This window comes from Triticum dicoccoides, chromosome 1A (assembly GCF_002162155.2).
Source record: "Triticum dicoccoides isolate Atlit2015 ecotype Zavitan chromosome 1A, WEW_v2.0, whole genome shotgun sequence".
NCBI lineage: Eukaryota > Viridiplantae > Streptophyta > Magnoliopsida > Poales > Poaceae > Triticum > Triticum dicoccoides.
This window is the reverse complement of record NC_041380.1, coordinates 444,301,699-444,316,747: the sequence shown is the minus strand read 5'-3', so window position 1 is coordinate 444,316,747 and position 15,049 is coordinate 444,301,699. Positions and strand designations below refer to the sequence as shown.

The 15,049-nt window shown below is 43.6% G+C and overlaps 2 protein-coding genes across 3 annotated transcripts; one reads left to right on the top strand and one right to left on the bottom strand.

Annotated features, from left to right (window-relative positions):
* Positions 1-282: 282 nt before the first annotated feature.
* Positions 283-2,382, top strand: LOC119277870 (sm-like protein LSM5). Its single transcript, XM_037559210.1, has 4 exons — positions 283-478; positions 652-775; positions 1,916-1,988; positions 2,075-2,382. The coding sequence occupies exons 1-4, from the start codon at positions 442-444 to the stop codon at positions 2,108-2,110; spliced, it is 270 nt and encodes an 89-aa protein (XP_037415107.1). The 5' UTR covers positions 283-441; the 3' UTR covers positions 2,111-2,382.
* A 1,005-nt stretch (positions 2,383-3,387) lies between these two features.
* LOC119277851 (AP2-like ethylene-responsive transcription factor SMOS1) lies at positions 3,388-9,406 on the bottom strand. 2 transcript variants are annotated; one of them, XM_037559188.1, is made up of 10 exons: positions 9,040-9,406; positions 8,127-8,209; positions 7,598-7,606; positions 7,419-7,507; positions 6,375-6,448; positions 6,249-6,299; positions 5,151-5,224; positions 4,469-5,040; positions 4,312-4,394; positions 3,388-3,566 (listed from the first exon to the last, which is right to left on the bottom strand). In XM_037559188.1, the coding sequence occupies exons 1-9, from the start codon at positions 9,276-9,278 to the stop codon at positions 4,329-4,331; spliced, it is 1,257 nt and encodes a 418-aa protein (XP_037415085.1). In that variant the 5' UTR covers positions 9,279-9,406; the 3' UTR covers positions 3,388-3,566; positions 4,312-4,328. The 2 variants fall into 2 exon arrangements, with proteins under 2 accessions (XP_037415085.1, XP_037415081.1); XM_037559184.1 differs by having other exon boundaries at positions 3,388-3,563.
* Positions 9,407-15,049: the final 5,643 nt, after the last annotated feature.

The following is a 15,049-nucleotide window of genomic DNA, read 5'->3' as shown; positions in this document are numbered from 1 at the left end:
CCTGTACAAATAACAGTTGCCGAGGCGGCGAATCTTTTAGAAAAATCCGCCGGCCGACGCGTAGCGTGGCCAAAGAAAAAAACAGAAAAAAATCCGGTTCAGTGAAGGTCCTAGACAGCGGCCTAGAGGCCAAATAGGAACGGCCCTGCCGCATGGCCTACCTTAGAATATGTTTTTTTTTAAGGGAAGCCTACCTTAGAATGGTGAACGCTGACCCGAAAACTCTCTATTGGGCCTAGATATGGGCCGAAACCGGCGTCGAGACTCGAGAGCAGTTCGCCCGTTAGCACGGAACTATCGACCGCTGCGCAGAAGCAAAAGCCCCAATCCCCTCCGCCTCCGCCGCCGTTCTTCTCCGTCCGCCTGCGCTCCAGCCGTGCCCTTCTCGTCGTCACCCACCGGCCTCGAGCTCCCCAGCCACCGGCAACCGGAGGCGGCGCCATGTCTCAGAACAACCCCTCCCAGCTCCTCCCCTCAGGTGCGCAGGACAACATCGCTTTTTCTCGCAAAGCTTCTTTCGATTCCCCTAGCTGGCTAGCTCCGTCGCCTAATCTGCTGGGTTCGAGCTCCTGACTCACGGCTTTTGCCTCTTTTCTGTGCGCGTGTCTCCACGCGCGCGCGCGTGCTTGTGCGAACTGGTGCGACGGGCAGAGCTGATCGACCGGTGCATCGGATCTAAGATTTGGGTGATCATGAAGGGAGACAAGGAGCTCGTCGGCACCCTCTGCGGGTTCGATGTCTACGTCAACATGGTCCTCGAGGACGTCACTGAATAGTAAGTGCAGCCCACCCAAACCCTAAACCCTAGTTTCTTTAGATCGATGCGCATCAGGTTTTACCTGGAATCTTGGGTGAAGTCTGTCTTATTTTGAGTGAGTTATCAGCATATTTTAATTATGCTGATGAGCTCACCTAGTTATGACTTGAATTTTGTACTTACACATATGTTGTAACAGCGTCACATATCTGACCGTAGCGAAAATATGTTAACAATTCGCACCAGATTAGCATGACCGCAGGAGTTCACGCCAATTAACGAACTGAGCATCTTCTATCAGTCTATCTGATGGGTCCTGGGCTCGTTGGACTTTGTGTGTTTCGTCTTGTCTTATACGGAGTAGATTAGAAACTCTCACTATCAGTGATACTTGATGCGTACAACACAAGGTTGCTGTAGTAGATATAAAACGAGCATTCGTGCAGCTGGTGCATATGTATCTCACATTGACACTTGCTTGACTTCCAAAGATCACAACACAGCTATCTGTTTTCTGATTTAACATTGTGTATCATGATTGCTGATAGAATGAAAATGGATATAGACAAGTGTACTAGAAGGCTGGGAGGGAGTTGTCTACTTAGAATGGAAACTGATATTCCTTTTCAGAGATGCTGGAAGTACTTTTCCACGGATGTTGTGCTAATTCTACCGTTCATGTCATACTAGTCCACGGATAATGCAGTGAATTTTTAACTTCCATTGATTTCACATTAGTTCATCAAAGATGCTGAGATGGTGGTGCATAATGTCATGTATTGCAAATTCGTGTTGCAGCTGCAGAAGTAAATAAAATAGCATGACTGTTAGTATTTTATGAAGCTCAGAAGGAAATCGTATATAGACCCAGTTTCGTGTGCACCTGATGGCCAGGCAAACATTGAATGCTTGACGCATAATTGAGTATGTTTAGCGAAATGCTGGATATTGATGGATCTTTCCTTTGCTTAGGCGACGCCGAGTAGTTGCAAAAAAATTCTAGGTAGTCAATCTGGAAGCTCATTACTTCAAAATGATGTTTACGAGTAGTCCTTTGTTGGCTTCATACATACTTTTTGTCTGATCTTTTCTTGAGGACTTGCTTCTGAAATTCTAGTCTAATATCCTTGGTTCAATTTTCCTTTGCATGTTTTGCAGTGAGTATACTGCCGAGGGCCGGCGCATTACGAAACTTGATCAGATCCTCCTCAATGGCAACAACATAGCCATCGTAAGAATTTACATTCGAACACCAACAGCAGTATCTGACTGTGCTAAACGATCAGGCTGATAACATTTTTGTTTTTTCCCTGACAGTTAGTTCCTGGTGGTTCACCGCCAGATGCTGCATGAGCTAGCAAGCACTTATGGAGGATATCTGTTTGAGGCGAAACTAGACGCGGTGAAGTCTGGACCTTGTATTGCGAAAGCGATGTTTCTTGGTCAAATGTGCTTTCCTCTGTATGATGGAACCTACTGGGCTGAAAGATGCACCTGCGATTGCTGCACTTGTATGACTTAGCATTCGGCAATGCTAATTGTGACATGTCTCTAGTTGCTGTTTATGTTTATCATTCTGCAATGTTCCTCCAGACGATTGCAATTGTGGGGTTACTGAAATTATAGGTAGGTGATTTTGTCGTAGTGAGCATGGGGGCTGGCTTCTAAAATAAGCTGGGGAGGAAGCCTTTTGGTTCATATTTTTTTTCTAAACTCAAGAACAAACACTAAATTTTTTTCCCACTAAACGAACACATCAATACAAAACAGTGAACAAACACATTATTTTTCTTTTTTCTTTTACATTTGTATGGACATACTTCCTCTGCTCACAAATATAAGATGTTTTGGATATTTCAATATGGACTACATACAGTCTGAAATGGGTGAACAAACACACTAAAACGTGTTTATGTACATCTGATTCACAATAAAGTTGGAACATCTTATATTTTGTGAACTGAGGGAGTATTTGTAAAATCAGTTGATAATCAGTTAATTCTCTACCTTTGAAACAATATTTCATTTAATAATGCATTTACAAACGGTGTTTTATATTTATAAGAGTAATTTTGTAAATCAACTGACTACTATAATTCACAGTCGACTGAGACATGCTTTCCTTATTTTTCTAATGAGCCTGCAGTTTAAAGCTACAAAAATGATTGTTCAACTTTGGTGCTGTAACCTAATGAAGTTGGGAAATTATACACTTGAGTGACCAAGTAGTTCTGTACTCCATTGCATGCCTAATCCAAAGATGAATTGTCCTGAACCAGAAGTCGCGGTTGAGTAGCTCCGAGTAGATGACGCCAGATACTTAAAACCTCGTGTGCACCAGCCCATGTAGCATCAAGAAGACGTTGGTTTGAATGTCAAAAAAAAAACGTTGGTTTGAGAGACTATGCTCTCACGGCTACAGGCACACCAACTGCAGGGATGAAGCAGCCGCAACGTGGGCCAAACGATATTCGTCGAAGCGCAGAGCGGAGCCGAGAGGCAAAACAATGGTTCTTTAACTCAAAAGTCGAAATATTTGCACAAGATAAGCAACTAAGCATACAAAAAGCACATTCCTATTTCTGTTCTCTTCCTCAAATCTGTAGACAACAGCAATATATACAGACGGCTTTACAGCTACACATTGTTTCCTGGGCATTAGCCACTGTATATTACATAACTATGATTTTCTTACCTTCTATGCATGTTCTGTGAAGTATGGATACAAAGAGTATTGCTCACAAGCCGCCACATCAAAAGATTGGCGGCACGAAACACACCGGAGGTGAACGACATTGTCATCAACCTGCTGAACAGTTGGAATGTGCTAAGCTTTCAGCAATCAATGAAACATAACTTAGAAGAAACTAGGATACACTAATCTTACTCCCCTTTTGCTTTTGAAGATAAGCTACTCCAACTGTTCACTTTTTACGACTATTTTAGCAAGTGTGTCATGCAAATAGAAATTTTAGACAATCTTGAGCATATACCTAACTGGCATCAAACTTCTACCGGTAAGGGCATCCCAAAATGGATACTCCCCTGGTGAATCCGTTAATATTGACAATCAAACATCCTACCCGTTTCCACGAGTAACACGCACACACACGTTTTTAATAATGGAAACTTTATGCACAATCAAAGTTGTTTTAATTCATCACGCCGACACTCCATACACAGGTTATGCAGGTACCAATCATTCCATGTGTTGATCCTTACTGAATGCAACATAAGCATATATAAATACCTATTAGAGAAATAATTAGTTGAATCTCATTTCCATATGTCCATCTATCTATGGAGTGTCTTGTTGTCAAGTATGTTCTCTTGTTTTTAAAAAGCTTGCACCATTTTTTTTAAGGAAAAAACTAGTGCCTGTATATTTATTCTTGGGCAACTAATTCTTACACTTGTGTGATTACTACCAGGATTCCTTAAGCTTCCCACACGGAAAATTTTATAGCCATTTTAGGTGACACACAGAAATTAGAAAACTGAAATACGAAGTTTAGTGACAGGAATAGAATGCAGGATCTGAACTCATTAATTACCAGCTAAAATATCCTCGCTATTTGGTATGTTCATACTCCTGGCTCTTGAATGGATCACTTGAACTCACCTCATTCTTTGCAAACTGTCACAAATCAATGGTCAGATTCAGCATTTCAGAAACAAGAAGCAGAAAATATGTCAGGCAGAGAAACAAACCGTTGTTGTCGTTATTGTCGCCATTGTGACAGGTTGACTCGATGGCAAGATGAAGTTGCTCCAAAATAGATGGTCCGCGGAAGGATCGGCAGGGCTCCAGGTACTTTTCATTGGTGTAGGCATAACAGGGGCCAATGTGTACGGAGCTCTTTGTACTAGCAACCCATTCATGTTAATGTCAACTGGAGATGTATGATGTCCAGTAGTAGGTACTGACACAACAACCTTTCCTTCATCTATTTCTTTGCTAAATGTACATTCTTCAGATAATTTTGTAGACTTCTCCAAGAAGCTTTTGAAGGCACCAGACTGAGATAAGATACTGCACGCAGATAGCCCCGCTGAAGAGGGGTTTGAATGGGAACCGAGGCCAAGAGTAGGCAGCTTATAGGCCTCAGTCAGTTGCACTGAACCTTCTATAGCACGGATTTCATCAGCAACCTCTTCTGCTTTTGATGTATCTGATTGCCGTGTCTTTTTGGGTACCCACCACCTAATGTAATTTGTTAGATCAATTTTCCTCTCTAACCCAAAGCTTCCTGCAAATTTTCCATCCAGTGCGATGCCCTTTCCTGTAATATGAATAAGTTGCAACTTACAAGGTATCACTGCCTATTTATCACTTCTTTAGTTTGTTAACTTGAAAGAGCAGTGTAGTAGTATGCTGTATGCATAGACGCACCACAACTGAGGTTCATGTAGTCATTGCCAAGTAGTTGTCCCAAAGAAGCATCCCATCTGGAATTATGGAGCTGCCTGCATAACATAAGTATGAAGCTTAAGTAATGCACTTGCAGCTTTTTAGTGACGGTTTATGTCGTGACACTTAATTGAAAATTTGAACATTTCTTGTTGCAACATTTATGATTACAATCTGTATATTGACATGGCACACATCTCACAAAACTTTTACTCTACATGCCTGGCACAGTTTAAGTTGAAAAGGTATAGTCTTCAATGCTGATGTCTGGTCAATATTTCAGACTAATGGAACTAAATAAAGCTAGTATTACATTACTTGTCACCAATTGATATTTACTACCACTTTCCCAAATACGAATATCTACCTGTATATGGATAGGCCCCACACTGCCAATGATCAGATCCGACTCGTGGTACAGAGTGAAAAACTAGGTACTTGTTGTATTACTATGAAGCCCAAAAGGATTGTATGATTGAGGGATTGGGTTTGGAAACTAGGTACTCGTTGTATTACTATGAAGCCCAAAAGGATGGTATGATTGAGGGATTGGGTTTGGAAGCAATTTATGTTTAGTACAAGCTGCAGATATGTTCATTTTCCAAGCTAAGCGCAATTTTGCTTCAAGGAGTTACCAAAGTCTAACTAAGGGCTACCAGTATAGAACTATACTCTTTTTTCAATCCAATTTTCAAGGAAACTGCCAAGCTGTCATGGTGCAAAACCACAATTTGATACATTAGCTATTGAATACTTTATTTGCTCATTTTAGTTTTGCAGTGTTGCCCCGTCGTGAAGATTTCTGGCAGAAAAACACAAAGCAACAGAGAAGGTTATAAAGTATATCAGATTGTAGCCAAATTTCCAACCCATTAAATTGCGTGGCAGAAATATTTGTAGCAATAAAGCACAATACAATCATATTAAGCAAAGTATCGACAGTTTAAACAATTTGGAATAAATGATTTGCATGTGGAAAAACTTTTACAGGGATGCATTACAGAGTAAACTCTCGTAAAACAACAAACATAAAATAAATTTGCATAGTAGAGGATATATTTCTCAATCATTAAAACATACCTGGGAAGCCCACGATATTTTGGTAATCCCCTAGAGAAGGCACTGCTCTTTCTGCAAGGCATGCATCTTCCAGTCATTGCTTAATAAAATAAATAATGTCCATGCATTATAAATGCACGAATATACCTTCGAAGAGATACAAGATAGTCCTCCTTGGAGATCATCTGCATCTCTTCAACATCTCTTGTATAATCGGAGACCTAAATACGCAAATACATAATGAACATAAGTTTGCCAATTGTCAAAATTTTCATTAGGTATTGTGACAGTTGACATGGAATTGAAAATAATGAAGCAAATATAATGTTTGTTTTGTCAATACTCCTCAGAAGACATCGGTGTTATTTGTTTTAGGTTACAGTTGCAAAATAAAAAATAAAAAACCAAACCAGATAAGAGAATCATAGACTTATAATAAAGATGAGCTGAGGCCTCATATATCCTAATTTTAATTGTGCTTTATGAAAAGTAGGCACTACATAGTAAACAGTTTTGAGTTTCGTCCCAACACTTATATCTGTAAATATGTAACCAAGCCAAACCAGATAAGAGAATCATCGGCTTAAACTGAACTGAGGTAACATGTATCTCAAATTTCGATATACATAATGTAAAGTAGACAAAAGAGATTAGATATTTCTGAAATCTAGATATTAAATTTGGAAGCTTCCAGTTTCTGTGCAAGAATTTTGTTACATCTCAGGTTCTCATTGCTGAATATTAGTAACAAACAGACTGATTAGCACACAAAGTATCAGTTTCAACATGGTACACTTCCTTAAATAAATGATTAACGCATTCAACTAAACCATGATCTTGTTAAAAAGGGAAAAATATACTCCCTCCATTACATAATGTAGTGCATGTAGATTTTTTGAAAAGTCAAACCTCGCAAACTTTGACCAAGTTTTTGAAGAGAAACATTAACATCTAGAATGTCAAGCGTATATCACTAGGTTCATTATAAGAAATAGTTTCGTATTTTATATATTTGATATTGTAGATATAAATAGTTTCCCCTATAAACTTGGTCAAAGTTTGACTTTTCAAAAATCTACACGCACTATATTATGGAACAGAGGGAGTACTTAATAATTTCAGGTGGAAGAATTTAACAGAGACTAGAAAACAAGAGCTGGATGGCATAAGCAAATCTTATAGACGACTCACAGGAAAATTTATCTGTGTTCCAGCTCCCCAGTATTTCAATGCAGCAAGATCATAGGCTCTTGCCGCAGCCTCTTCATCATCATATGCGCCTATGTTGCACATCAATGGTGGGCATTAGAAACATCTTATCAAGTTAACACTATGTGCATTTTAATGTCAGCGTCGGCGGTGCTCCTTACCCAAATATACTGCAGGATTGGTGCGCCGTGTAGTTTCCCATGTAAAAGAAACAATGACATTAAATTACATAAAGGACAACTACAGATGAAAAAATTAAATGGTAAATCATACTGATATAGTTAACTTTAAGTCTTTAACACAAGTCATCTTATGGAGATATGAAAGAAATCATGCACATAATATAAAAACTGAGATATGCAGAGTGCAGACTCTTTACACCCAGTAAATGCATGCGGTGGTTATGGCACAACAGATAATTATCTAGTCAAAGGGCACCTGACTCAAGCAACAGTAAAAAAAGGTCTGTTCGAGTGTAAACTTGTAGACAGAAGAACTACTTAATTACTACATACATTCCATATCGGATGATGAATGATTGAGGATTAGAGATCTGAAGCCAAATGAACTCTGCAATAAAAGGAAGCTACGATGGACAAGTTTTCCTATACACCAATGTAAGATTGCTAAAGAAGCATGATAAATTTACAACAGCTGTAATTCTGCACTGAGCACACAATAGTCGCATACCTTGTTTCCCTTTTTTGTTCTGATTCTGATTCCATGTGCTTTTGTCCCAAAGGTGAGCCTCATATCGCCCTGTCCATCTATGCCTATTGATGCAACATCGGGCTAAGTAATAAATTAAATGAATACATGTATAAGGAACATCAAAAGGAGACAATGTTTTGCTCACAGCAAGTTTAAGAAAGTATGCCTGTCAGAGGCAGCAAAAAAGAAAAGAAGTAATATAGTACATAAAAAGTACTCATAAAATTGTGGAGGAAGGACCGAATCAATAAGGGACAAATACGAAATGCGCACCGGGAATCATGAAGTGCCAAGTACAGTAAACTGGTGAAACTTAGAAGTATTTGTAAACAATTAAGGTGGTCAAAAGCAACAAGTGTTTGATATCGGAGGTAATACTTGTATTTTCTCGCGGAGATTTCTGGTTGGGCATGCACATTAACCATTAGCATGTGCTGATGTGCAGATCATGGTTTGAACAGGGTACTAACTGTGATGTCGATACATTAATTTTTAGCTGTTTCGTAATAACCAGAGACAAACACTGGCTGCAATGTGCAGATACCTAACAGCAATAGTCCTCTCTAACATTCACTTATTCTCGTCGTGTGACAAACATTGGCTGTGAGAGTGTGCAGACATCTACTGTAACAGGTAACAGCGATAGTCGACTCTAACATTCATTCTCATCGTGTGCTAGTTCTCATCAGATCTCCCAGGTTAGTCGCGCTCTGCATCATTTTCCGATACGCTCCCCAATGAACATGCACTCGAGACAGAGACGCACACGAAAGCTCAGTGGCGATCTGTGGTTCTGAACTTCTTCCAGCCGCGCTCGCCCCGAAACCGGAAGCAGGTGGCATCGGAGATGAGCTAGTGACCCGTGAGCGGGCCAGGCAGAGGCGGTACGTACCGGGTGACCCCGCGGTAGATGGAGCTGCGCTTCCCGGCGGCGCAGGGCGTCATGCGGCTGATGCGGTCCTTGGCGGTGCAGACGCGCTCCTTCCGCGCCGGCGCGAGCCTCCTAGGCGGGGCCTGCTCCGCGACCGCCGCGCCGTATGCGGGCGGCGGCCCCTCGCTTCCCCCCGCCGCGGCCTCCATCTTCTTCTGCAGCCCCGCCGCGTCGGCCGCGGCGGGGTTGGGGGAGGCCATGGCGCCGCCGTAGAGCGCCCTCCGCCGGATCGGTCGGGCTGGCTAGGAGGATGGGGGCGAGCGCTTTGGCCTTCGGTCTTCGGAGCCGTCGCGGTGGTGGTGACCGTTTGGGGGCGGCCGTGGTGGTGGTTTCAAATGGAGGGGGGTGGCGTGGGGTGGGGGTGGGGGAGGAGGGGCAGAGGCAGAGAGGCAGAGGCGGATGGGGACGCGTGGAGCCCAGTGGGCCGGCACATGGGGAGCAGCGAGCCGCAGGGGAATCCGAGGATGCGCGATTGATGATGACGGCGAGCGAGGATAGCGGGCCGGGGCCGGAAAGGGACAGCGGCAGCGCCACGGCGGATGCGGGTTTGTCCGGCCCGTCGTCGTTTGCGCGAACGGCATCGGTACGGCCCCGTGGCCGAGTTTACTCCCCATCGATGCCGACAGGGGCAAACCCCGTGATGAAAGACACGCGAGATGCTCAGATGAAAACTTCGCGATGATGCATAAAAATACACTGGAAATGAACTGAGTGGAGTGGGGTTCAATGCTTCAGGACCGTTGGCCACCATGTATGTGTGTGTGTATCCCCGTGTCAGATGTGGCAGGGATGAGTGAATGGGGCTGATCGAGTTGGTTCGTGGAGTACCACGGTACTGCTGTGCGGCATTGAAGGCAGGTGTACCGCGCTGCACGTTCACGCTCTACTGGCTACATGTTAATGTTGCACTAGCTTCACGTCACGTAGGGTATAGGCCGTTGTGGCGACATCCTCAGTCACATCGCCACGGGCAGATCAGTGCAGCACCCATACTCGATAGAAACCCTCCATTCGTAAATATTTGTCCTTTTAGAGGTTTAAAATAAACTACCATATATAGATGCATATACACATATTTTAAAGTGTAGATTCAATCATTTTGTTTCATATGTAGTCATTTGTTGAAATCTTTAGAAAGACAAGTATTTAGAAACGGATGGGATAACAATTATATAAGAAACTCCAAATATTTATGAATCGCATAATTAAATCTTGTTGAAATATGTTGTAAAAAATTCCGGCAACAACACAAGTAGAATCTTGCCATCTACTCGTGCATACAAAATGGGTATATAGAAAAACGATGATTAGTGTTTTTTCTCTCTAAAAACTCTTTGGGGTTTTTAGAGAACTGAGTTTAACTTATCCGTGATTTAGTTGGATAACCCAAACAAGGTTTTAGTTTGTTATAACAGATTTTGTGTTTAAAAAGAACCAGTTCTCTAAAAACAAGCTATCCAAACAACCCCTAAATAAAACACGGTACCAACATGCTAAGAGAATAGCGCTAAATGCAAGAGAGGTTTAGCGGAAAATGAATGACAAATGTAAACAAATGTTGCATGCCAGTGATTACAAAATAAACGACCATGTGTAGTGGTTGTCTAAAGGCATCCATTTTTTGAGGGGTCTAAAGGCGTCTCTAATCCAACTATAATACTCCAGTTAACTCCAAAAAAGCTCGCTCTCAAAAGCCAGGATTTTGGAGGCCGCATTCTAATCAATCCCTACAATTAGCTGCCAATAAAGTTTCTTTGCGGTAAAATTAAAGCTGAAAAACACAAATTTAGCCACCATCACTACAAACATATACCATTTCCTAACAACTACACAAATACAACAATCCTAAATATAATATAACACTAGATCTAAGCATTATATCCCTCTTACTCAACTGCTTTTTGTACATCTTTGCCCCCATCCTTCTATCTTGTTGTTGTCATTGATCTATAACCTTAATTTTGTTGATTCTTCGCCCAAGCTTATTTCTTCATCGCAAGATCCCGGGGTGACATCTTTTGTCTTGCATTTCCTTTCTCTGCCTACCCACTTCAAATATTCACAAATGTCTGTAACCCTTCAATGGGAAACCGAGAAACCTCCTCCCAGTGTTGGCTCAGTCATTGCAAACACGCCGAGCATGGCTGAGGAGATGCCAGCATTGCTCGTGCTTCTTGTCACCGTCACTGAAGTCGGCACTGTAGCCAAAATGTAAGCTTGAACCCAAAGTCTGGCAACTCCTTTGCCTCTATTGAAGACATATTCACGAACCTTAACTTGGTCCATGACTCACAGGCGGCACCAACAGGCTTCCTTCACTGACATTATTATTGCGGCCAAGGTCGATTTGAGGCGGGGGATAGCAAAGGGGTCGGTTTGAGGTGAGGGATAGCGAAGAGGTTGACTCGAGGCAGTGGACGGCGGGGGATGGCGAAGGAGTCGATTGAAGGAGGGAGCAGGAGCACGCAACTCAATTGGAAGCGACATGCGGCGGGGCAACTGAGGACAATGGCGGCGGTGACGACAAATGGCTAGTGGTGGGAAGGATGCATGGGGTGCCGACTACGAGGCGTTGGTAGGTCGGGAATGGGTCAGGGGAGAGGGCTCGAGACGAATGAGGGGTTGCATTGCCAGCAAGATCGGTTGGGGCGTGAACTCGCGAGTGATGGCGGCGGCGGTTGGGAGGAGGATAGTTGTTGCACATGTGACTAGGAGGAAAGCAATGGCACAGCCAACCCATAAATACAACAAGGGCAGGACCTAACCAACAGACAGTGTGAGCTGCCACCTGCCAAAAGAAATAATCCTTCTAACCGCGGATTAGGACTAGTGTTTAGGAGTAATATTCTGGACCGGCTGGCAGGGGTCGCCGGGAGGTGGCTCCGCCACTAGAGGAAATCACTCGCAACCGAAATATTAGTAGGGATGGTTGTTTTGGGGGGCCAACCTAAAAAACTTTTCAAAGTTAAAGCCATTGCGGGGATCATAAAAAAAGCAGTTTTACGAGAGTTAGGTGTATGTCTTGGACTAGACCTGTTATAATGTGACAAACACACACCGCCGGAAACCTAAAAAAAATGGACAGTTTTGGATCAAATTCATATTCAACCCTCAACTCAACACAAATCTGATAATCTCGAAGGAGGGGAACATACAAGATTTTTTTTTTACTATTATTAAGAAAATGAATCTTTGTACAACCTCAAGAAACCTTTTCTTTGGAATTCATTACAAGAACACTCACATTTTTTAACCATCTTTTTATAGTTGAAACAAACTTCAAAATTGTTGAGCTCGAAATCAAGTCTGAACTCCTTTCCCCACAAAATAAAAGATTGAACTTGATATAACTTTCTTTTTGCTAGAATCCTTATATTGATGGTTATTATGTCGATTTTTCTAATATGATGACTCTAGCAGAGTTGGTTTAGATGCTATCGGCAAACATGAACCTGAAAAATAATCTTTTTTTGGGTGGATCATCTTAGTTAAGCTTTATTTATAATTTTGGTTCATTATCATACTAATGTTAGAAAAACGTTTTACATTATGAGACGAAGGGAGTAGTATATATAAACAGAGCGCACACATGGAGATGTGTGCTCATGTGCATCACGAAAGTCGAAGCACAGAGTCACGCTCCAGCCGACGTAGGTGGATGCACGTGTATGTGCGTCCTCGCTACATCATGCATATTCCAACGGTTATCACACGGTCACACGGTCAATCGAGCATGGCACATGCAGTATACTGTCAAAATTAAAGAGCAAACAAAAGGTTTTCTCTGAGATCATCAACTACTACTAGATCGAACCGTCAACACGTAGACGTACCACGCAAGCAGAAGCAACTCACGAACGCACGCTTAGGACTTCAGGACGACGCACGCACTACTGCTGCTTCGTCGTCGTCGTCGGCGGCGGGGTGGTCGTCGGCGGGCCCTGCTTCAGCAGGAGACGCTGGTCTTCGGCCTCCTGCAGGCGCGCGATGACGGCGTGCAGCAGGCCGATGGTCTGCTCCTGCCTCATCGCGGTGGCCTCCATCCTCCTCAGGGCCTCGTCCTGCCTCCGGATGGTCTCCTCCTGCTTGCGAGCGTTCTCCCGGATGGACTCCTCCAGCCGCGCCTTGTGGCGCGCGTCGGCGGTGGCCTTGGGCAGGAGGTCGACGACGTGCCTCGCCACCGGGCGCGGCAGCACCGACTCCACCATCGCCTCCAGCTCCCACTCGCTGCTCTTCTTCCACCCCCACCAGAACCCCACCGGCACGCCCGTCAGGAACCACTTCGCCCTCATCATGGCCATCGAGACCGATCTTGATGGATGTGCGACGGTGGGTCTAGCTCTAGTAATCTCTCTCCGATCTACGGGCCCTCGCAAGAGAAAACACACGAGGGATATATTCTGGATATATATAGGGCGCGTGTGAATATCGAGATGTTCGGTAGGGTTAGTTGTCTGGCCCACGCACGTATGAGGCATGCGCGGCTTGGGTTCCAAGATGTAACGTACGCGTACACACACGGTCAAACCTTTTTTTTTTTTTGAGAAATACTCCCTCCGTTTTTATTTAGTTTGCATATTAGCTTTGGTCAAAGTCAAGCTTTACAAACTTTGACCAAGTTTATATACAAAATATTAAGATATACAATAACAAATCAACAACATTAGATTTATTATTAAATGTACTTCCACATAGTATAGATTTATTATGATAAATGTCTATATTATTTTCTATAAACTTGGTCAAACTTTACGAAGTTTGACTTCAGTCAACTCTAATATGCAGAGTAAATAAAAACGGAGGGAGTACACAAACCATCAAACCAAGAAGGATCGTTTCGGGTGCGCCCGGCCTCCATACGTGCGTAGCAAGGTTTTTTGTTTTTGTTTTTTGCAAGCGCTACGCCTCGGCCGGCTGATTTTTGGCAAAGATCGTCAGAGTCACGAAATCCTTCGGTATGATCAAGCGGTAGTTCGAGCGCAACATTGATCATGTTGCAGTGTAGCTGCTGCAACATTGATCATGTTGCAAAACGCCGTCGTTGCAACATCATGTTGATATTGCGTCTTGGCCGCAACATCAATCATATTGCATCCAACTACCGCAATATTGCAATCCGGTCGGCCTCGTTGTCTGTTGTTTGCAACACCACCGTTGTTGCAAAAGCTTAACTCAGAGGTGATGAGCAGTGACAACGCCGAGTGTGCCGGCCTATAGCAGTGTGCCATTCTTGAGACCTAGACCATGACACCCACGGCGTTTTTTTTTTTGCGCGTTGACTCGTCTCTCAACACCGATGACCCCTTTGAAGCACTGACCACCCATGCGCATGCATTACTAGCGGTCACCCAATGCAGCACCAGTGGCTCCCCTTCATAGCACGTCATCGCGTTAGCATGCTTCGCGGCAACAACAATGAAGGCGCCACCCATGACTGGCTCCCCTTCATAGCACGTCATCGCGTTAGCATGCTTTGCGGCAACAACAATGAAGGCGCCACCCATGACTGGCCTTTGCAGCATAGGAGGCTCACCCCTTTGCACCAATGTTGGCTTGCTTTCACAGCTCACAGCAATAGCAGCTTGCGACTGCACACATGAGGGAGGGTCGAGGGAGGCAGCACCGCGCTGGAAAGGTTCGTTACCGGACCGGACCTAAGCGGTTGTGAAAGGATAAGATCGCGTCCCTGGCATGTGTCACTGGAAACGTGGCGAGAGCATGACGCAGCCGATGAAACGGTGCAATCAGTCAGTGGCTTACGAGCGACAGAGATGCAGACGCTCACAACAGTACGCACGCTCACCCATACAAACATCCTCACACACAAACACATACCCTATCCTTATAGGCAGCTCCAGGGACTAAGACGATAGGTCTCCCAATTGCTAAGCTTCAAGGGAAGAATGAAGTCTCATAACCACACGTCAAGACGTGCGTGTCATGCAGAACCCAGATGATCTCTGTTATCTGC